Genomic DNA, 24,405 nt, shown 5'->3' with positions numbered 1-24,405 from the left:
CATAAGCCTTCAGGAGAACAAGTCCCTTTCATAGGCCTCTAATGCAGCACGAGAAACCCTAAGGGAATTAAAACTGACCCGCATTTTCTATTCAGATCCTTCTTTTCTTGGTGTCCTGTTTTCTAACTAAGATTAAAGATCATGTAGCTTCAAGAAGGTCATGTGTCACTGCTGTTGGCCACAGTTTGCAAAGAGATAGGCTGTAGGTGCTTGAACTTATGTGAACCTCCTGGGTGACCATGACAGCAGAAGCTGTGCCATGGCATGACTGGGCAGGGATTCACCCAAGAGGATCACACTCTGACTGAGGACAAAGTGGAAAAGCAATTCAGGTATAAGCTTCATAAACTCTATTGTGTTCATCAGTGACAGCCCATCCTGTGACATGTCAATAGAACAGAGGAGCTCTCACTGAAGCTAAGACTGTAAGAGGTGGTCAGGATTACAGTCAGCAGCATTACATTTCCAACTTTACTTGCAAATTTTCTACCTCCTGCACCACCACCCCCCCCCATCAGTGCGGAAGGAATGGGGGTTGTGGTCAGTTCATGAAATCTCTGCTGCTCCTTCCTTCTCAGAGGAGGACTCCTCACACTCTTCCCCTGCTCCAACACAGGGCTCCTCTCATGGGAAGACAGCTCTCCACAAACTTCTCTTCAGCTCCTGGATGCACCTGAGAACACCAGTGCCTAAAACAGGCAAGTTTCTTTGAAACCCCACAGACAACACATGCACACAACCATGTAGGTGCGTTAGTGAGGTCTTATTTTTCTCCTTCAAAAGCTTCATGCTATATGCAAGTTAGACATCACTGACCTCCACCTCAAATCAGATCATCCAATACAGGTTTTGGTGACTTCAAAAGTGAAAAGTTTTTTTACTTTTGTTTCTAAATGCAGATTCACATTATTTAGCTGGAAAGGTCCCATTCAAGTCCCACTACTGAAGCAGCAACTGAAAAAAGATTTGAATTTCTAGGGAGAACATTCTCTAGAAATCTAAGCAGAGAACATGCAATTTGGCCATCATTCTCAAATTTATTTACAAGCTCAAATGTTTCATACACCTCAATTTACACAGTAGGGAACTTGGTATTACATTTTATAGCCATTTAAAGGGAATAAAAAGAAAACCAATATGCATAATTAAAATTAACCTTTATTACTTCAAAAACGGATGCCAAATACGCGGTATATTTGTTTCTGTTGGCATAATCCTAAAATACATGTACAACTGGAACTAGTCAGCCTAGACATTTGGCATACTGATTTGTAACATTCAGAAGTTCTCCCACACTGCACTGGGATGGCACTAGTAAGCTGACAAAAATAGGCAAAGAGAAAGTCATCCTGGTTTTGAAGGAAAAAAAAAATGCAAGTGCTTTTACTAAAAAACTAGGTTATAATCAAGCATTACACTCAGAAAACTGTAAAATACTATGTTATTTCTACTTTTAAGTGTAGCTACCGATTTCCATTCACATTTATAGGCACCAGCCCAACTATTTTAATGTCCAATATGGTAACCTCCAACATCAGTACACTCATAAAGGCCCTTTCTGCAACAGAGTTTATCATCCCAAGAGTCTACAATTAACTGTGCAGAAGGATTATGATCAAGATGTGTTATTCCTAAAAATCAGTTCCATGATACCAGAATAAAACTGGCATATGATTGCTTGCAATCACTTCCACTTGACTGGAAACTGCTTGTTCTCAAAACCTTTTCGTTATCATCTTAGGAGTTCCAGAGGCTTCTGTAAGGGTTGAAAGACAAGGTGTTTTCCCTACCTCTACTGTAGAACAGAACTGGGAATGTTATTTGAAACAACACATGTTCCAAATATTTTCCAAACTACTCTTCAGTGAGCAATATCACCCCCTTGGAAGAAATCATCTGTTGGATTATCAAACGCCTATACATAGTATTACCAGAATTTAGCTCTGTAGAATCTCCAGCAGTGTAAAAGCACTGCCATCAAAGCACTGTTACCCATTTACTGCAGTAATAAAAACTCTAAGACTCTTGTCAGCAGCACATCAGAGGTCACAGGTATTTCCTCTTATCCCTGCCATGGTTCTGCCCAAAACATGGTCCAGGGAGGCTTAGCCACATTTAGCCTGTTGATTTTGCATTACAGATTCTCTCCCAGCCATACACGTGTCTATTTTAACCCCAAGAGCACTGAAAACACAACCATAATGGTTGTCTAACATGAAGTTCTGACAATTCCCTTTAACAGAGATGGATTGTGTAGTCGCTTCACTCTTACTCAATGTTTTGTTGCCTAAGAAGTCTTCTTAAAAAGTGACCTCTAGTTTCAGAGTATGAGCGTTAGACAGACTAGTTAAGAAATCAATCTGTCACACAAACATTACACAGCATGTATTGTGGGGTATCACTTCAAACACACACAGCAGCATGACCCAAGCAGCTCTGCCAAAACACACCAGTGTATCTGCATGTTTTTATTCTCAGCTTCAACACATTTGACTGAACCAGAACACTGAATTCAACCCTGAGTTTTATCCTCCTGAATAACTTATTGTGGGAAGAGTAGCGGGACCAGAGGCTGAGGAACTTGCTTTATTTTGTGTGTCTTATTTTGATGAGACACAACAAACAGATGAGTAACAGAAGCTCACAAGAGACAGAATATTAAAAAGTCGCTAATGCCATACACATCAGGAAGGGAAAAAAAGGCTCTATGCTTCGTAAGACTACTGCATTGCAAGATGTACATTCTTCAAATTATCAGTATCCCAGAAGTTATCATCTTACTTCTAGTTTTTTTCCCTCTAGAACAATTTGGATTTCTTTGGCATCCAAAGTCTCGTATTTCAATAAAGCTTCTGCTAAATTCTTGTGTTCTTTTGCATGGGTCTTCAGGATGTTCTTTGCTCGCTCATACGAGTCCTAATATTAGGGGACAAAAAACCAACCAACCAAACAAACAAAAAAGGTGGAAGGAGACTATGAGACTTCAGAACAAAAAACCCAGCAAGATTCTGCTTTAAACATAATTTCTAGCTTGAAACAAGTATCTGAAGTGCATACATTCATAGCTAGCGCAGCTCTTCTCTCAAAGACTTAAAATCTAGCTGGCATAAATCAAAAAACTCCAAACAAGAAATAAAAAACAACACCACCGCACTTGGTGCCACCTTTGCATTTTGCGGAAGCAGGGACTAAAACGAAAATCCTGAGAAAAACCTTAGTACGTATGACTTAGAAAAGACTTACCAGATTTCAAAACTTGCCGATTGATATATTTGATTTTCCATTATAAGCAGTGTTAAAGCATTAAAGAAATGTTCCTCAAAGACTCAAATTTTTAAAAGTTTATGAAACTCTCAAAGTATTAATATGTGCTTTTAGAAAGATTAAGGATACCCAACAAGTTACCAGTTGCTGCAAGGAGATGCATGTTGCCAGCATTACCAGCTTCAACTTGAACTTCTAGTTCTACGTAGATGGTTCTTATGTGATCAAGTCAGTTCAAAAACAGCTACAGCAAAAAGGTGTTACTAATTTAAATGTTATAAAGAAACAGTTCTCCTGCCTGTACCAGCTCAGATTACCAGAATAGCCATCTGGAAGTTCTGTGGTTATTGACGTTAAAAACTTCCGCAAGCAGCTGGTACTGACCACACTGCGAGGAATAGGCTACTGAAAAAGGCAACTCTCTGATCCAATATGGCCACTCCTGTGATTCTAGACCAAACCAGCTAGCTGCAAGCTACGAAATGTGGGAGTAACACAAAACATTCTCATCTGTTCTAAAATATTTTATAGGTGTATTTTTTTTCCTACGAATTGGAGAAGAAAAATAAATCCTGACCAAACATAAGAGGAAGTCTTCAAGAGTATATTAAAGAACACAACACCATCAGCTTGTTTCTCACCGCTTGTCCATGACAATCACCAAGAAGTTTTTATATGCAGGGATTTGAACTTGCACCTACATTAAGCAGGTGTGAATGCTTTCATCCACCTGTTTATTTTCACCAATACATATTTACCAAATGAATGTTATCAGAGTGGAAGAGGAGAGAACCTTACCCGTAGAAGTGTTCTTACTTCCTGTTCAATTGCAGATTGAGTTTCAGGGCTAACTTTCCCCGCATCAGTATAGGTCATAACACCAAGCTAAACAACAATAACAAATACCTTTATGTTGCCACTATTGCAGTAACACACATAAAACACTGTTAGAGCTTCATCACCTATTGTTTCTATGTGCTAAGTCAGTTGTACGCTTGTTGAAGTGCTTGCAACAGAAGCAAAACAAGAAGCCTATTCATCAACTACATAATGCAGAGTTCTATTTCAACAGGTCACAATGCAGAACCTGATTAAGCATTTTCTTATTAAAAAAAACCCAAACCAAAATCCCTAAACTATTAATGCTTGGGTGTGTAATAAAGATGACTAAAGAAGATTCTTTTAGAAGTCTAGAAAACTCACCATTGGTGTCCCAACCCCCAAGATAATCCCCTATTCCAAAAGATTTCATTTTATTGTAAGTATTTTCTGCAGACATTAGTAACTTCCAAGGAAATTCTGAGGTGAAGATCTTGCAGGGGAATTTTTAAACTGTCAAAGGTTTTCTAGTTGAGTTCTCTATAGCAGGGACAGCCAGAACTACTTAGTGTCTCTGATCACTGACAAATAGGCATTTAGTTACAGAACACTCATTTGTATCAAACAAATATTTAAGGATTGCTGATACTACCTTCTCGCTCATTCCAAATCTAGTCACCATCAGTCTGGCAATTTTAGTAGCGTTGTCAAAATCACTGGAAGCACCTAGATAGAGAATAGATGCAAGTTATGTTATTGAAAGCAAGTTAAAACATGCTAGTCCACAGCTTTGATCACAAACACTTTTAACTACCCATCAGCTGACCTGTTGTGATGTGATCACTTCCAAATATGAGTTCTTCTGCTACTCTGCCTCCCATACAGACATCCATCTGTGCAAGCAGCTGAGATCTAGTTTCACTCCATCTGTCATTTTCTGGGAGCAAAGATACCTGTAAGATTCAGAACTGTGGTCAGGTAACAAAAAAATGGAAGAAACACTGAAATAACCTGGAAAACATTCTTGTTTATATCCAAAACAGACATAAAGACTTTCATGCAACAGTTTGAATGCTCTGGGCCTGCTCCTAATCTGCACACTCATCAGGTTTGCTTGGAGGTGCTTAGTCTACCAGCTGAAATAGCCTCCTACAGGCCAGAAGCACCACTTAAAATAAAGCAACCTAAACCTACAACCAGATCAAACAGAACAACCTATCCCATTAATTTCTCCTTACTCCCTACACTTGTATTGAGCACGAATCCACTTGCCTGGAGGATTCAGGCCAATGGCTTTCTTTAACAGAACTTAGTTAACATTATCTTCAATAAAGTTCAACAGAAACAGACATTAGAGGCATTTTTCTGTTCAAATGCTTGGCAGCTGGAGGCAGAATAGAAAAACTTAGGGATATCTATGCTAGGAACAAGGTAGGTAACCACTTAGATTTAGAAAAAGTCACACTGGGCAAAGAATAACTTGATACAGGATGTCTGTATTAAAAGTACAGTTGAGCAATGCTTCTACCTTAGAGTTCTTTAGACATTCTTCAAAGTTTCGCTGTTGGGAGCTATTTTAACTGCAGCAGAATCAGACACACTTTTATTTCTTTCCGTGTATATATGAACTCTCATACCAGCACAGGCTATTTAGAAATGGAGGAAGAAAGCTTTCTCCATCACACAAAAAACATGACCAGAAAGTTTTCCAACAGACTGCTCATAGCCAAGTATTTCAACATACTACAGTCTGCATTAACATAATTACAACAAATATCATTGTTGGCAAATTCTTCATCAACATCAAAACAACATAAAATACTCACATGTCCAAGTGTTGTTCCTCGTGTCATGATTGTGGCCTTGTTGATTGGCATTGCATCTTTGGTGTAATATGCAATGATAGCATGTCCGGATTCATGGTAAGCAGTGATGGTTCTGTTTTTCTCATCAATTTCTACACTTCTACGTTCAGGTCCTTAAAAAGAGGAACGTAAATAAACTACTTTTGTACGGGTGACCACCAAAGTCCACACGTTACATACACTCGCATTACATACACTCAAACAGAGCACGAAGAAGCTGAGGAACAGCACGAAAGCAAAATTAATGCTCATTAAGTGCAAATGTTTATGAGTAGGATTTTAATGTCTAAAATACACCCTAGAAACAAGCTGCTTTTAAAGGAAAAGGTTTAAAATGCAGTTTAAGTATCTGAGAAAAATCCATTTCTTCTCTCAAGTATGAGCAGACCAGATTTTTAGTGTCTACATCTCAGATGTTTTAGTTCTGTGGTATCACGTGACAAGCTAGTTAAACAGAAGTTCCAGGTTTCTGGTCTTTTATTCACCCCTTTCCTTTAGGAGTAAGTAGGGGAAGAATAAGAAATTAAGCCTGTGTCTTCCACCATGAAGTACAACATGCAGCAATTCTGATTAAAAAAAAAAAAAAAAAAAAAAGGCACGAAGTGTTAAAGAACGAATTCCGTATTAGATTTTACATGGTACTCTCTGGTCTCAAAAGGTTCAGTTCAGAATTAGTTACCAGAAGACTTACTTGCTTAAAAAAAACCAAACACCCAAACAAAACACCAAATTAAAAAACTCCAAATAACAAAACCACCCCTAACAAACCAAAAGACAACAGCATAAAAACCCTCTTTGTCTGCAAAAGTCTTAATCACACAAGAAAACCCCTGTGTAGTGTAACATATATGTGTCTTTTGTATAAAATCCTACCCATTAGAATTTTGTCCTTGGAGAATTCTAGTTCTTTCATGGTTACCATATCTTTTCCATCAACAGCTGCCTTTAAGGCAGCTTGATTTACAAGATTTTCAAGCTCTGCTCCAGAAAATCCTACTGTGCCTCGTGCAATTATTTCCGGATCTACAGCTGTGGAGAAAAACAAACTTGTCATAGGGTCCATACTCCTGAAAAAGTTTGTACTGTGAAGATATATCAAGAAATTATCAAATTTTAAGCAAAAATCATGTTCTATTCCAAATAATGACTTAAATAAAAAGTGTTCAGCTTTAGAAGAGCTGAAGTCTAATTCTTAAAACACAGTGAACTGCTGGAAACTAGAAGAAACACTGCCTCAGCAAACTTGTAACACTACATACCAGGCAATTTTTGTATTCTTCATTGAGACACACAGTAAAGCCACAATTGCTGGTGGAATAAGGACTAATACATGAGTGGGCTGATCAAGTATAACAACTGCTACATAAGGTGTTACAGTAAAGTATTTACTTACATGGATCATACTTTATTTTATTAAGGTACCACTTCAGAATTTCTGTACGACCTCTTACATCAGGCTTGGGAACAGTAACTTGCATATCAAAGCGACCAGGACGTATTAAAGCACTAACAGAAAAGACAATTTAACACACTTACTTAAAAATGCTGCAGTAAATTGTTACTAACATATTTAAGGAACAAAAATCCACCTGATATTTCTGAAGACATCTACACAGACTACGTCTGGTGCACAAATGCAACAAATTCGTTTTTCTTAACTTTTTGTAAAAAGACAGATGAAAGATATATACTAGCAACCCATTCTAAAGGGTGTTTTGGGTTTGAAAGTTCTGCATTGTGAACAAGGAATGCAGCTGATCAACTTAAGCAGAAAAGCTTCCGGACATTTTAGATGCTTAGAAACATGCTACTTATTTCTTCATATTTAACTAAACAACCTTTTAAATACCCCAAACTGGTCAATACACATCATTTTTAAGAGGGGAAAAAAATCAGCTATGGGACATTGGGGCAGGTTGCCCAGAGCACAGCCCAGATGGTGGCTGCTCCATCCCTGGCAGTATTCAAGGCCAGGCTGGACGGGCCTTTGAGCAATCCGGTCTAGAGGAAGGTGTCCCTGCCCATGGCAGGGGGGTTGGAACTAGACGGTCTTTAAGGTCCCTTCCAACCCAAATCCTAATCTGATTATCATGTACAATTTCGAAGTTGCAGTGTTTCGGGGGTTTTTTTGTTTGTTTGTTTCTTTGTTTTTTTGAATACATATTCTGTAAAAATGATCAATTCATTATACTCACTTATCTAATGCTTCAGGGAAGTTGGTTGCACCAATGATAACAACACCTTCATTAGGTTTAAAGCTACACAGAAAAAAAAAAAAAGGTAAGAATTTTTTTGTTTTGGAGACAGAATTTACACCTTTTTTTGTCAGTAACTTATTCTATTTCTTATTCAGAGAAGAGATCCAGAGCAGCCCTGTGGAGAAGGACTTGGGGTTGTTAGTCAATGAGAAAATGAACATGAGTCGGCTTCAGTGTGCGCTCGCAGCCCAGAAAGCCAACCGTATCCTGGGCTGCATCAAAAGAAGCGTGACCAGCAGGTCGAAGGAGGTGATCCTGCCCCTCTACTCTGCTCTCGTGGAGACCTCACTTGGGGTATTGTGTACAGTTCTGGTGTCCTCAACATAAAAAGGACACGGAACTGCTGGAACAAGTCCAGAGGAGGGCCACGAGGATGATCAGGGGACTGGAGCACCTCCCATATGAAGACAGGCTGAGAAAGTTGGGGCTGTTCAGCCTGGAGAAGAGAAGGCTGCGTGGAGACCTCATAGCAGCCTTCCAGTACTTGAAGTGGGGCTATAGGGATGCTGGGGATAGACTATTCATTAGGGACTGTAGTGACAGGACAAGGGGTAACAGGTTAAAACTTAAACAGAGGAAGTTTGAATTGGATATAAGGAAGAAATTCTTTACTGTTAGGGTGATGAGGCACTGGAATGGGTTGCCCAGGGACGTCGTGAATGCTCCATCACTGGCGGTGCTCAAGGCCAGATTGGACGGAGCCTTGGGTGGCATGGTTTAATGGGAGGTGTCCCTGCCCATGGCAGGGGGGTTGGAACTAGATGATTTTAAGGTCCTTTCCAACCCTAACTATTCTATGATTATTTTGGATGACCTCAACAAGCCAGTCAAAAACATGCTATCAAACAATATGCCATCCAAGCATGACCATGTTCAGCCCAGCAACTGGTTAAAAACATGTCTGGATCCAAGCTGAACTTCTTCCTTTAGATATATAGGTAGCCTAAAAAAATAATGAGCAATTATATAAGATAATCGGAGTTATTGTGCTACTACAACTCCAAAGTTTCCATATGCTTTACTGTAAGGCCATTAATGCTACTGTTGGCAGCACTAGAAAGTGGTCATAAAAGCATCTTCAATTTCTATTCTTTAAAGCATTACAAAAAAAAAATTACAAAAACGAAGAAAAATTCACCCCAATATTCTGAATAGTCAGTCAAGGACCTTCTGTGCCCTCAGAATCCCTATATTTACCCATCCATTTCAGCAAGAAGTTGATTAATGGTCTGTCTTGAATAGGGATGCATTGGAGATTCAATTCTCTTCCCACCAACAGAGTCCAACTCATCGATAAATATAACACATGGTGCATTTGCTTTTGCTTCCCCTGACAGAAGAAAAACAGCAGAAGGACAATTCAACCACACAAAGAGTGTATCATATGACTTAAGATTCTATTATTTCTATTATTCTTGGATTATAAAAAATTCTATTTGATATCACCAGAACTGTCCTGATTTTAGCCTAAAAAAATATTCAATCTATTTCTTAAATGAAGTGATGCAAAGAGAGGCAAGATTCTTTATCTCTACATCAGCTTATTGTTACCATGCTACAAGAAATTACTACTAAAATAGGTACAGAAATTTATTGTATTTTGCATCCACTCCCTACAACAGCATATTTCATGTGCTTGAGTAGACAGCATTGACCTATTAAATAAAAATAACATTAAATGTGATGGTATTAAAAATATAAAATAAAAAAATGCAATAATAAACTTTAAGACCAACAACAGATACATGCATACCAGGATGCAACTCATGTTACCCTGCCAGACATATCTGTAAAATATTAATGTACAAGTCAGTCATCTAAACCTCTGTAGTCAACAGAAAGTAATGCACACTTAAAGGTACAACACGTTACAGTTTGCATCCCCTTCCACGTGAAGCAAGTCATATTTCTTCTACAAATGCAAACTAGTTTCTACATTGTATATGCCTGACACCATCAATATTTCATTTAAGAGAAAATCGGATTCCCCCCTCCCCAATAATATTTATGTGCATACTTCAAACAGAAAGCCTTTTCTGTCAAGGTTAATTTGAGAAGTTTCATTATAATGCCCTTCTTATTCTGGGCCCATTGATGGGTGTGAGAAAGGACATCTCAGCCCAGTGCTACACTGTGATGCTGCAAAGTTCCCAGAAAGATTTAAAAAAAAAAAAAAAAATTAAAATATGAGGGAAGTAACCAAGAAGATAAATATTTTTATCTTAAATTTACAATTAAAATTCAAATTTACACTAATTTACATATGACAGTAAGTAAACTACAATGTAAATTATTCCATTTATTTTATAGGACACTGCATTTCTAATTAAATTACTTCTCTCTGGGAGTGTTGTAACATCAGTTGTAATTTTTGCTGTAATTTTGCCTTAGGGGCAAGATTCTACAGTTAACTCATGCTCACAGAATTCTGAGGTCTACCTCCACAATCAATGTTTTATTAGCCTCATACCCTGCTTTCCAGTAACCAGAACTGTACCTAATCAACACTGAACACTTAATCTCACATGTGAAAACACCACAAAATATTTAACTTACTGAATAGGCTTCGGATGCGACTAGCTCCTACACCAACAAACATCTCATCAAACTCTGATCCAGATGCATAATAAAAGGGAACATCAGCCTCACCAGCTACAGCCCGTGCAAGAAGAGTTTTACCCGTACCAGGTGGTCCAACTAACAGAATACCTGAAAAGACAAACAAAAACCCAAATAACAAAACCACCAAACCCACACAGTCTTGTTACACAGGTACTGTTTCTTCCATGCATTAGGGGAAATAATTAACACTTGACTTCATAACTTTTAACATCCCTTTTCAGATACTGCTTATCACTTGCCATCTGAAGTATCTTCCTATAACAAATCTAGATACGCGATGATCCATATTCAAACAACAGACTTGTAAGGCTATCAAAGAGAATACTTCAGGCTTCTGTATCCATTAATAAAGAAGCTTTCACAACTCTTTGAGAATTCATTTGTTTCTCAAGTATTTTAGGAATCCACTATCCATGTCTAATATTATTTCAGCATTTTTCCAGATCCAAGCTAAATAAAACAGTAGTATTTAGGCCCATTTTGGTTATATACTTTCCTGATTCCCTAACTAAAGGAAAAAACATTCAGAAGCTAGGCTGTAAATCAGTCCTTCAGTATAGAATAAAGCTATGAAGACAGCCACAGCGACATATGAATTTTACTTCTGCTGAGAATGAATTCTTACCTTTTGGAAGTTTACCTCCCAGTACAGTAAATTTATGTGGGTTTTTCAGGAATTCCACAACTTCTTGCAATTCCTGTTTAGCTTCTTCAACCTACACATAAAAAACATGCCACAAAATATAACCAACGATTTCTAAAATAAATGTGTTTTGTAGGCAAGTTTTGTATTAGAGACTAAGTCTCTAACTGAGTGTTGATCGAAAATATACATCAGAAAGAGGAGACAAAAGTGTACCACAGAATTTCTGTGGATACCAAGTGTCCATGGATTTAACTCAATCTATTTCCTAGAACTGTTCATAGGAATCAATAAGTACTGAAGTTGTTAACACTGAAAGAATAACCAAACAGTTCAAGACCAGATCTGACTGACAAGATAGATACAGAATAAAAAATACGACATCAAGATTTGCCTAATTAGTTAAAAAAAGATTAAGTCTATTTGCCAAGGGCAAGGAGAGGGGAGGGTCCTCATTTGGCCACTGACAGCCAAAGAACAGCTGAATAGAAACAATAAAGCTATCCCACCAGCAGTGACATGGCCACTTTTTTCTGGGAATCTCTCCATCTCCTGTCCTAACATCAGAAATCCCAAAGAGATGGTGCTAAGAGAGAAATAATTAAATGGCATTACCATTTTCTTGTACTGGTTAACTTCTGCAAAAAACAGATTAACATGGATACTCACGGCCTGGTTTTTGCTATTCTAACCTTTCAAAATGCAATTCAACAAGTCAAGAATGCACTTTTTATAAGGTATTAAAATGCCACAAAGATACCAGATAGAACAAGAACAGTTAAAACCCTCCTTCATCTTGGGTGGTCAATATGTATCAGGCTTCTGCTCATACAAAGTTTCTTGAACAGAGTAAACATTCTTCAGGCTGACAATGATTAGTTAAGCAGAAACTCAGACTTTACTCCTGAACTTACCCCTTTTACATGTTCGAAGGTGACGTTTTTCAACTGGATTGGATCAACTGCAGCATCAAAGATACTTGATGTTCGAAAGCGTACTGATAGCAAACAGCAGATGATGAACAACAAGTTTACACAAAGTCACTTTATTCCAAGATGAAATTTGCACTTGAATGCATATCACCATTAAGCCACTAATTTTACACCTGCCCTTTTAACAGGGCATGTTTCCATTTACAAGTGTCCAGCAAGAATTAAGATTTATTTAAACAAAAAAGGAAAAAATATTTGTAATTAATTCAGAGATGTGCTTTTTAGTCATCTGTAGTACAGAAAGGCAGAAGCTTTCCCTCAATGTTTCTGCACATAACCTTTCTTGACATCCAAGCTGCAATTCAGCATGAAGCTGAAATTCTCCATTTACATTAGTTCAGCGTTTGATCATTCCACTATTCCCAACAGGTTTTAAGATGACAATTTGGCCTGCAATTACCTAGTCTCTATAAACTAAGCTGTGATTACAAATAAAATCCAAACTGCTGACCTAGATAACACATCATCTAAATTCAAAGACAAACACATAACTGGTGAACAGTCTGATAACTTCTCCTTCTGGTTCCATGTAATTGTTTCACCAAAGGAATTAAAATAATTACGCTTAGAGCCAACTTTTTGTCTCCATAAACATTTTGGTACACCATTGTCTGAAAGGCTGTAGACAGAAGCAACAAACACCTCCTCCCTGTTATCCTAAAACTATCATAATATCAAAACACATTTAATTTGTGCTAAACCTGCTGGAAGTAACACCACAACAGAAACAATGCAGGAAAAAGTTAACTAACCAGCATCAGAAAAGGAACCTTTCCCAGGTAAAAATGATGAATATATAGCAAGGTAAAAACAAAGAACAAAAAGAAAGAAAGAAAGCAAACGTGATCTTCTCAAGGAATCTGTAAAAGAAAACAAAAAAAAAGTTTTAATATGGGCTGAAATAAACTACTTTCTGAATGCAAAGACAAAATACATGAACTAAAACAACTTACCAAGTGTTTTTTGCAGGAATACCTGTGCTTTCAGAAAGCCTTCTGCAAAACCAGTTTTAAAAGCATCCTGGTGTGCCTCTGGGATGTTTTTGGTTTTCATCAGTGCATCCAAATTTTCAACATCAATCCTGCGCTTTCTCAGGATAAAGCCCTGAAATATTTTCCACAGCCACGTTAGTAGGCACTGAGTTTTGATACATAGTTCATTTGCTACCTGGTTAGCATGAGTTAAAAAAAAAGAAGCACATAATTCCGGTGCTATGGGGTTAGTTAGATGACACAGGGCTGTAGTTTGAGTGTGGAATCACAATGGCTCCTGCAGGGGCACCCCTGAACAGGTTAGAGCCCTCCTGGTCAGAGCCCAGTTTCAAATAGAAAACACAGCCAAAGGCAGATATGTACACAGCTAGCTTTGTACACGGGATACACTGGGAGTTATTAGCTTAAGCTTTTTGCTTCATTAAATCAACATAAATAATTTCCAAATGTGAAATATCTTTGCAAGTATAGCTTTGACAGAGCCTGATACATCTCATATGCCCTACCAAATTTAAGACTAGCACTGAATGGAGCTAGCTCTGATTTATCTTCACCCACAGTACACCTAGACCACAGATGAAATTAAATACATACACCTAGAAGAAGGAAGAATTCAAAGCTAATTTACACACAAAAGTAAGATCAAATGCTTTAACTAGCCTGACTTCTGTACAACCAATTAGGAGCAAAGATTATTTCAGCTAACTTGGTTTATTAAGTCCTTTGCTACTCCAAGCCTGAAGTCACTTGCCACATTATAAGTATGTGAGTTTGTAACTTACAAACCCACCAAGTTTCAAATTTTTGTATCTTAAATTATACTAGCCACAAGAAATGATATTTTCTATTCTGAAAACATCAATCACATGCTGAACTGCTTAAAAAAAAATACACATTCTTGTGTGTTAAACTAACTGTATTTCTGTTTAAACAAATAGTTTCACTCCAAGCTATTTTTAAAAGCTACAAAAACAGAACACAAAGAATTTTATTTCTAGAATTTAAAACAAACCTACTGAAACTACTCTCCTAAAAAAATTCAAATAATCTTTAGAGTGGCGATATATGAAGCAAATCTGTGTATTAGTAAGAAAATACAGTATGCTGCCACTAGCTCAAGTTTCAGAATAAGGAAATTTTTTCACACAAGTAAAACAAAACACCCTTGGTAAATTGTGCAGGTTCATTCAAGAGAAACAGATGGTCTGAATAACCCCAAACCAACTTCATAATGTTATTTGTATTTACCTTCAGAATTGAAGAAAGTGAACTTTTTGTTTCTGTGAATTGTTCAGATGTTGACTGCAGACGTCTTGTTCTTGATCTCAAAGTCTTAAAGTTCCGTGTTTGTATGTAAACTTAAAGTAGTAATAATAAAAAAAAGTTAAGAATTATCCATTACTACTGCTAAAAAAAGGCCTAAGAAATTTCAGACACTATTACATCAAAAATACTATCCTGATTGAACTGAATATAATCTTCCCAATATATCCATAGTAAAAAGTGAAAAGAATTGCAAACAGCAATCTGTTTAAGATGCCTGACCAAAAAAGCATGAACAGGAAACCGTATGAAAGACACCTCTGTATGTAATAGTAATAACTGGATAAATAAACCAATAAATTTCAGTACTGTAAATGTATAGTTAAGTAAGTGTGAACCATGTTTGTAACCTGAACACACAAGCAAACTGCTGACTGTTTCACTATATTTTCCCCATATATTTCTTTGTTAAAATAATCAGGAGTTTATGCAGTGAATTACAGGCAATTGGCGAACCCCATCACCATCTCAGGAACAGAAAAGGCATAAAGCCGAATTAAATTCAGACTGTCTGACAACCCTGAAACATTCAGAAGTCAATCCAGAAGAATGGGAATGAAGTTTCCTATTCTAAGATAAGCTTTATCTAAAAGCTCAGCCGTGATGGAGATTTTATCACATAAATAACAAAATCTAAGAATATTTATCTTTTTTCACAACTACATTTTAAAATAATCACAAATACCTGTGAATTATATAGTTTTCACTACACCTTCTGATATAGAATAGCACCAGACAAAAGGAACTTCTGGAAGTGATCTAGTCAAAGTCCTGCTCAAAAAAGCCCTAATTTCACCAGTCAATCAGGTACTTCTGGACCTTGTCCAGTTCAGCTTTGAAAATCTCCAAGGATTAAGATAACCCCAACACTGCAGGCCACCTGTTTCAGAATCTAGCCATTCTCATTGTGACAATTTTCCAAACAGGAATTTCCTTTGCCTTTACTTGTAATTGTTGCCTCTTCATCAAGATGTTCAAGAGCAGGGCAGCTACTATGGCTCAAATATCGCTTACATCATTCCTTGCCTTCTCTTCAGCTAACTTTAAAACTTTAGATTCCTCAGCTTCCCCTAAATATTAAATGCTCAAAAATCTGCACCCTTCCTTTTGTCCCATCACTGAGTGACAGGATCTGTTTTGTCAGCATCTCTCTCAACCATAGGACACAAAACCAGACATAGCATCCGGATGTAGTATCAAAAGAATTGAATAGAGGACAATAGCTGAACTCCCTGAGCTCCTGATTATGTTCTTGTTAATGAAATCCTGTTGCTACCCATCCCATCACACATCCAGGAGTAGTTTAAACCAGTCATGAAGCACCTTAGAAAGTTCATCTGGATGAATAACAGATTCTACATACTTATTGATTCAAAAGCAGTCAGCTCATTATCATCTTTTAAGAATAGGAGCCAGAGATACTGTTATCTTTGAACAAGATTCTATAGTTACACAATGTTTACTAACTTAATTCTGGAAACATACTACTCAAATGCAAAAATAACTGCATTATTTAAAGTGTTAACATCAATATAAAGCTCCCCCTGGAAGTTTACAGTATTTCCTGAGTGATGCCTCTAAGAAAAAGTAAAAATACTGTCCCAGAATAAGAAGATACTATAGAGATTAAAACCAGTGTAGTTTATTGTTTCATACCTGGCCAACCCCGAACCTCTGAAGAGAAGTTTTGGAGGGGATTAGGATGCTGTCTGTACAAACAAGATGAGCGCAAAACACTGAAAACATCTACAAAGCCTGTAAAAAGATACAGCAAAGTATAAATACACCCAATATTAAACAACAGCTAAACACTTCTTCTTCCACAGGATATTAATTCTATTTTACTGTGGTCCTTCAGGCATCTGTAATTAAACTGTCATAAAGCTGAAGGACCAGCACTCAAACATTTAGTTCCAAAGGCTTTAAAGAACAGATCGCTCAGTGGCACTTGAAAACATATATAAAGTTTATATAAAACATATATAACATGTATAAAGTATGAAAAAATTTTAAACTACACTAAGTCTACTTAATTGTACAGTCCTCATTCAATACAGAAGCAAGAAGAAATGAAAGAGGGCTGTCATTTATCTGTTGTATAGTTACCAAAACTTAAAAGAACTCATCCTCATTTAGCAGGTAAGAATTATTTAAGAAACATCAGAGACCTGGGGAGGGTAAAAAAATTGAGACCAACCCTACATATGCAGTCGTCATAGTAATTCAAAAGCTAATGTAATCTTAAAAAGTGTGAGGGTTATTTTTTGTTTTATGTATTCTGAGAAAGTTATCAATTAGATACATCAAGGGTAGCAAAAAGAACCCTGAAAGTTCCTAATAATTTTTTGAAGTTATATGATTGTAATAACAGCTTACAAGCTAACAATTGAAATACTGAAGAACTATGGGAAGAAGAAAAAAGTATTAGCTGTTAATTCTACAATACTTTATATTCCATTATCTTCTATACCGCTGCACATTGGTTAATTTAATATAATGTAATTAGGAACACATTAGTTTAATAAAACAGAAGTACTCTCCTGATTTCATGCAGAAGTATATGCACAATATACATGTATCAATAGTAACAGTCATTCATAGCCTGCAGTGTCACCTACACAAAAGTACCTCCTCGAAGATTTAGCATCCCCCTTGCCTGTGGCAGTTTTCCACCTATAACCTTGCTTTGACAACCAGTCTGATAAGCTTCCAGGGCAATCCAGCAAAGCTCTGAAGCATCTGCAAGTCTTCTTCACGTTCAGGAAACTGCCTCTGGGCTAATTTTTTTATATCTCGCATCACAATGCAATTTAATAGTAGCCCTGAGATATTGTTCTTCTTTTTCTCCCAACTGCTATACTATATAGGCAGTATCTCAATTGTTAGCTATATGCTTCTGTTTCCAAGACATTCTTGAGCACCTACAATGGCCTTGCTTCTTGTATTTTAGATTAATCCCAACAAAGCATCTTCAACTGTTAAGGAACCACGCTTCCTTTATTTCAGTAATTAAATACTCTACATGGACAGTTAACAGTTTGCCACCCATAATTCCTTTCTAATTAAAGTCCTCGTGTAATGTTCCTTCAATCGAAAAACTTCACGTAAACTGGAGATGTTCATGACTGCGTTATGTTCTTCATCAGAGACTGTAATGATAGGACAAGGAGTAATGAGTTTAAACTTAAACAGGGGAAGTTCAGATTACATATAAGTAAAAAGTTCTTTGCTGTGATGGTGGTGAGGCACTGGAACAGGTTGCCCAAAGAAGTGGTAAATGCTCCATCCCCGGCAGTAGTCAAGGCCAGGTTGGACAGAGCCTTGGGTGACATGTCTAGTGTGAGCGCCCCTGCCCACAGCAAGGGGGTTGGAACCAAGTGATCTTAACGTCCTTTACAACCCTAACTATTCTATGATTCTATGACTCTATGTTAGTGTATTAGTAAATCTCATTTCTTCTACTTAGTGAAAAAATTCACAGGTCATCCTTAGGAGACAATGCACTTGCACTACTGCTCAGTTCAGACAATGTTAATAGCAGCCAAATTAAAATCTGAATTGTAGAAACAATTCCAAAATCCAGGTTGAATTTTCTCAAATTCCCAAGATTCAAAAGCACTACTCTAGAGACAACCTGTACACGATGAAAAACGACATTAATACTCTTTTTATTAAAGCTTTTTAAGACTTTCAAGTTATCTACAGCACGAGAGATTAAAGAATAACTGTGTTCACCTTTACAATTTACCTCCAGTTTTCATAAGCACTTTATTCTGAAACATACCATGCTTATTTTCAAAGAAGGATTCAGCAGAGATGTATGATGTATGCCACTGTGAAGAGACTTTGTTTTCTAGACAGTAGCCAGGAAGCAACCTGTTCACCAGTTCTTTGAAATGGTTTGCTTTCAGATCAGACAATCCCAGATCTCTTAAATTAAATACAGACTGAAAAACAGAAATAAATGTTCAGAATTTACTTAAGATTACCTTAGGGGGAAAAGTTAAAGAATAACTGAGTTAACTTTTTGGCTCAATACAGCATCTATATTTCACAGTTCAGACTGAAATAAAAATTTCTAAATGAAGATAAACAAATTAAAGGACACAATCAAAGAAAGAATATTTGCTACTGTCAGTACAGAAAAACTTTTGCATTTGCACACACTGATATTTTGTCACCATACATTTATGACAATGTGTTTTCTTTCAGATTTAGTCTTTTCAACATCTTCCTGCTCCCTGATTGAAGGAGACACAGAAAAAACACAACACTTTTCTAACTCTTTATACTCTTAATGATAGCACAAATGCCGAGCGTGAAGGGCAACGATGTACAGCAATAGCCACCCATTATGTTTTTATTAAGTGAGCAAATAGCAAAATCTCCCCCAACCTCTTTTTTTTTTTTTAATTAGGTTTTTGCTATCCTTTTTGCAGCTAGTGCAGATGTAGCAGCAGCAAAAGACTGGATACTCTACCCAGAGTTAAAACCTTAAAAAGCCACAAGGTATGTAGACACACAATAAAAAAGGCAAAAGTTTCTATGAGGTAAAGGGTAAGTACTAGGATATGGGATTGAGTTACTAAAGAAGTAACCTTGATCAAAGCAATTTTACTCCTGTTATTTTACAGACAGGAGAAAAACTTTTCAGGAAAAGCATGCTTTAAGAAACACATATTAGTTTGGACCCTTTAAAATATCTAACAGCGTTTGATTTTTACACATGGTTTAAAGGAATAGCTCAAGCCTTCCTACTTCAGCTTAATAGCTGCTTGGAAAAGTACTGAAATGCTGCAGGGGTGTTAAAAAAAAATAAAATTAGAGAAAATGTGCATTTTCTGTGACCCTCCAGAACAGGTTACTACCTCCAAACACATACTTAACTTTGCAGCAGAGAAGTCTCACTTTCTCAAATGACGGGTTTTGCCACAGTAATAGTTCAGCTTTATTTGATACTAGAACAGCATTTACTGTGTCAGTACTTGCTGACTTAACATTTGAGCTTAACCTTTATTTAAACTTATTATAGTCTAATCAACTTGCTTTAAGAACTTCCTTTAAAAATCCTTTGAGAGACTTTTCTAATTCTTATTTTTATACTTTTACCATGTCTGGAGGAAGTAAACAGGTGTATGATGAATCAGAGAGAAAATATTAAACGTGAAGATCCCTTTGTATTTAAAGGAGACTCTAGCTGATTAGAAAGACAAATATAGAATTGAATAAACGAAACACATATTTTGTTTCATTCAATAATCCAAATCTCCCACTGAAATAAATTTTTATCACCAGAAGCAAATACAGTATCATGAAAAATCAAAAATAAATAAATAAAAAACAATTAAAAAAACCCAATGGAATTACAGCTTTGCATTTTCTGTATTTTGATTTTCAACGTGAAAAACAAAAAATGCCTAATGAAAATTTAACATATTTTCATAGAAAAATAAGAACTCATGCAAATTTTAATATCTTAAAAACCCTCAATGTATTTTAAGTTACAGCCCTTTTTCTCACAAGCAATAATGAAACAAACTTTGCTGGAACTCAGTGCGTGAAAAAATAATAAGAGGTTTACTAACAGGAGTGTTATTGTTACTTCAGAGCAAGAAACCTTAAGTTGAAAGTGAAAACAAATCTCCTCCTCATTTGCAAATTAGTACCAAGACAAGTACTAGCTTTTTTTCTTGCTAATGAGGTGCTGTATTTTGTGGAATCCTTAATGACAAAGCATCGACTAAAGTTCTGCCGAAAAGTTACATCTCTGTGTTAACATTCTGCTTCATTCAGTTACATTGCATTATTTTATGAAACAAGTCAAATACTAAATTCCCTTAAGCTAATATTATTCAGATTTAGTTAAGTTAAAAGCAAATCACCACTTTTCCCGAAGGATTTTAGTACCTCACTCTTCTGAGGATCATGCTCTGGGGAACTGTCCCTCTGAACAGGATGTACGGATGCTGTGCTGGCAGTAGTAGTGGAGCTTTTTGGTGCATGAAAGGCATTAATAAGGTGACTCAGAGGAACAGTAGCCTGGAAAGAGGGGAAAAAAAAAAAGAAAAAAAAAAAAAAGCTTTTTTAAATTATTTAAACACATCCCCATTCCAAACCCTGACTTATAATCGTATAACTGAGGACTTCATAAGAAACCACATGAAGTTAGCTTCAACACCACAGTGTCAGATGACACCTCTAAAGAAAAAAAAAACCAACCAACCAACCAAGAAAGTTAAGAAACTTAACATATGCATGACAGATTAGCAGACCACAAAGCTTGGAAGAGGGGAAAAAAAAAAAGGCTACATTTCCTGATTTTCAAACATAAGCATGGTTTAAAGAAAGTAATTGCTAGATTTCAAAACAGAACAGTAGGTATAGATCATCAACACTTAAGAGATGCAAAGGCTGCCCTTGATTTGCACTTAAGCCGATATTCAGTTACAAAAAAAAAAAAAGAGAACTTCTTACAGATATACATACATACATATACACTTCCTTCAGAATATTTTTCTATTTTTCCTTCTTTTAATGTATCACTTGTTTGCTGTGTTAGATACGTACTGTTGCAACCAAGCAACAGAACAAAGACTGTTGATGTCTTTGATAAATATTACAAACTTAATTATTTCACAAAACAAAACCTTGTGAAAGGATGTTTATCCCTTGTAGTCACCGCGCTCCCATTAAGTCAATTAGCTAACATTCCAAATAGGTGTGTTTTCCTCACACAGCAATAAAAGAAATCAAAAAAGAAAACATAATCAATATGGGGGGAAAGAGAGAGGGAAAACAATAGCAAATTACTTCTACTGAAATGCCTGCAAGTTGGCCCCATCTCTTGAAATTAAAACCTGTTTAAAACCTGTTTAGAGTTATTGTCACTTAGGCACTTCTCTTAGGAAGAAATGTTCACTTAAAATATTCCTGATTATTGATGTCTGCAAGACAAAGCTACGATCATCAGCCTGATAAGACTTCACAACACAGCACAGCCACAGAAGAGAAGTAATGCTCCTTAAACATGAACAGAAAGAAACAGAAAAAAGAGAAAAGAATAGTAAATTAGGTATTCCACCTATTTAGTAGAAGGCCTTAATTTCTGATTTTAATATGAAATATTGTAGTATAATGAATTTTACATTATCCCTGGACAGATATCCAAGCAACAGATCTCATCAAGCTGGTTCACTTGAACAGACAGTTCAGTGGCTGCTTTTGAATTGCACAGAATCATGAGGATTTATGAACATCTCACTAATTCAGAGATCACCATTCTTAAGTTATTACTGATTCCTGCATTATTTTCAAAACACCACGTATTTTAATTTATGAAGTAGTACTTTTATAACTGGAAATATCTATCTTTTTCACTAAATTATACAAGGTATTCCCCAAAGTTTCCTGTTTCCTTCCTTGGGATCTCACTATAGCAACATACCTAAGCATCAAACTATCCTACAGAAAGCATATGCACATATCACAGTCAATTCTGCAGTTCAGCAGCACTCAGTGACACCAGCTGATGAATCAGAGCATAAAAGCCTAGATGCACCATGTATCAGGGCTCCTACTCTAGCACATGACTATGGTTGTCCTGGGTTCAACAGTAGCAGTCATTATTTTCTCCTTCTTAGTAGCTGGTGCAGTGCTGTGTTTTTGACTTTTGGCCTGGGAACAGTACTGATAACACCGATGTTTTTAATTACTGCTCAGTAATGATTACTCTGACCAAGGACCTTCTGAGTCTCATGCTCTGCCAGGGAGGAGGGGAAGCCGGGAGGAAGCAGAGACAGGACACCTGACCCAAACTAGCCAACGAGGTATTCCATACCATAGCACATCATGCCCAGGACGTAGAACCGGGGGCAGTTACCCAGCAGGGCTAGTTCACTGCTTGGTCAGGCTGGGTATTGGTCGGCAGATGGTGAGCAGTTGTGTTCTCTTCCCTTGTTATTTCCCTTATCATTATTATTATTGGCGGCAGCAGTAATGGTTTGTGTTGTACCTTAGTTACTGGACGGCTCTTATCTCAACCCATGGGAGTTACATTCTTTCGATTCTCCTCCCCATCCCTCCAGGAGCTGGGAGGAGGAAAAGGAGTGGGGGGGAAGTGAGCGAGGACTCTGTGGCTGATTTACGACTCAGCTTAAACCACGACAATGGTACAAATAATTCCAACACTTCCAAAATGCCTCAATCTTATTACATGTCACAGAGTTGGGGTGCAACTCCGGCTGCTGGAATGACACCCAACCACAATATCTGACTGAGCCTCTGCCTATGGCAGAGGAACATCCTTCCACAAGAACTTCCATCTCTGTGTTGACTAGAGAGAAGATCAAGAGAGACAGTGCTGTGACAAATGAAAACTGCTTCAGAATTAATTGTCTAAAGTTATAATTAAACTCTTGGAGTTTGTATGGTAAAACCATAAAGCTTCCAGAGGTCAAAGCCAGCATGCCAACCACTAACCACACTGACATTTCACCATGCTAACGAAAGCAATTAACACATTCTCAACAACTGGCAAGCACAATGGAATTCCACTGTGAAGTAAGACTATCACATACTAATCCCCCTAGCTCAAAACATAAACCACACTGGTTCAGCTCAAAGTCCATAAACCCCACTAGTCCCATCAGACTCGCTGTCTAATAAAAGATGACTTCCTGATTGCATCCAGACTGTTCTGTATAACAAATAATTGAGATAATTGAGGGATTTTTCCTTCACGAGCTCTTCCAATGCCTATGTTTCCTTTTGGTTTTCACAACCACCCGTGACAATCAACAGCACAGTTTAACTTCAGCTTTAATAACACTGCCAAAGCGCCATCTCCAGGCCACGTCTTCATTTCATATTTGACAAGCTTTTACCTTCTCCATTTACGTACTTTTTTCCACAAGATAAGAACCCTCGGCCACCGTAGCCCCTACTCAGTGCCACCAAGCCGGCAGCCTCCCGCTACGCGGCCACCACACCCGCTCAAACGCTCTCCAAAGCTCCCAGAATGTGGCAGCGGGCTCTCAGCTCCTCCAGCCGAGGCCGCAGACCTGGGCCTCCTGCGTGCCTCCGTCCGGCCTCGCGGCCTCTACCCGGCAGCGAAACGAGCTCCCAATGGGGAGGCAGCCCCACGCCCGGCGAACTGCGCACAGCCACGGACCAGAACCACCGCCGGTACGCTCCGCCAGCCACCTCACCTGAGGCTGCACGGTTGAGAACGAAAACATCCTCCCAGCTGGGGCGGCGGCGACCGCAGGCGCCTCTTCCGCTTCGCAGCACAGACGTAAAGACTGTGCCCCGCCGTGAGGCTCCGCAGCTCAGTCGCTGTGGCAGCCGCCGCCGCCAGCAGGAGGGCCCCGCAGCTTCACTCCTCGGTAAAATGGCCGCCCCCTACGGCGGGCGGTGACAGGCCCGGAGCTGGCCCGGAAGCGGCTGGAGATGGTAGACCTTCCGGGCCGCCTCTCCCTGCCCCTTCCTCCCTCCCTCTCGTTCCCCGTCTCCCCGAGCAGCCGTCGCTTAGCAACCCCTGCTGTCCTGGCTACGCTGTGGTGAAGGTCTAACCATCAGCTACCGGAGGAGGAAGCGGGTGAGGGGCAAACCATCATCCCCAGCAGACCT

General features: G+C 38.0%; 1 protein-coding gene across 1 annotated transcript; it reads right to left on the bottom strand.

Annotated features, from left to right (window-relative positions):
* Positions 1-1,049: 1,049 nt before the first annotated feature.
* Positions 1,050-24,186, bottom strand: YME1L1 (YME1 like 1 ATPase). The gene is made up of 19 exons (XM_080610601.1): positions 23,985-24,186; positions 20,686-20,817; positions 18,563-18,725; positions 16,435-16,533; positions 14,704-14,813; positions 13,417-13,567; positions 13,216-13,323; positions 12,386-12,468; positions 11,454-11,544; positions 10,763-10,915; positions 9,404-9,536; positions 8,144-8,206; positions 7,342-7,454; positions 6,822-6,977; positions 5,910-6,061; positions 4,910-5,036; positions 4,736-4,809; positions 4,063-4,149; positions 1,050-2,916 (listed from the first exon to the last, which is right to left on the bottom strand). Exons 1-19 carry the CDS (start codon positions 24,012-24,014, stop codon positions 2,773-2,775), a joined length of 2,169 nt encoding a protein of 722 aa, XP_080466727.1. The 5' UTR covers positions 24,015-24,186; the 3' UTR covers positions 1,050-2,772.
* Positions 24,187-24,405: the final 219 nt, after the last annotated feature.

This window comes from Psittacula echo (genome assembly GCF_963264785.1).
Source record: "Psittacula echo genome assembly, chromosome: 2".
NCBI classification, from domain to species: domain Eukaryota; kingdom Metazoa; phylum Chordata; class Aves; order Psittaciformes; family Psittacidae; genus Psittacula; species Psittacula echo.
This window is presented reverse-complemented; position numbering and strand designations above follow the sequence as displayed.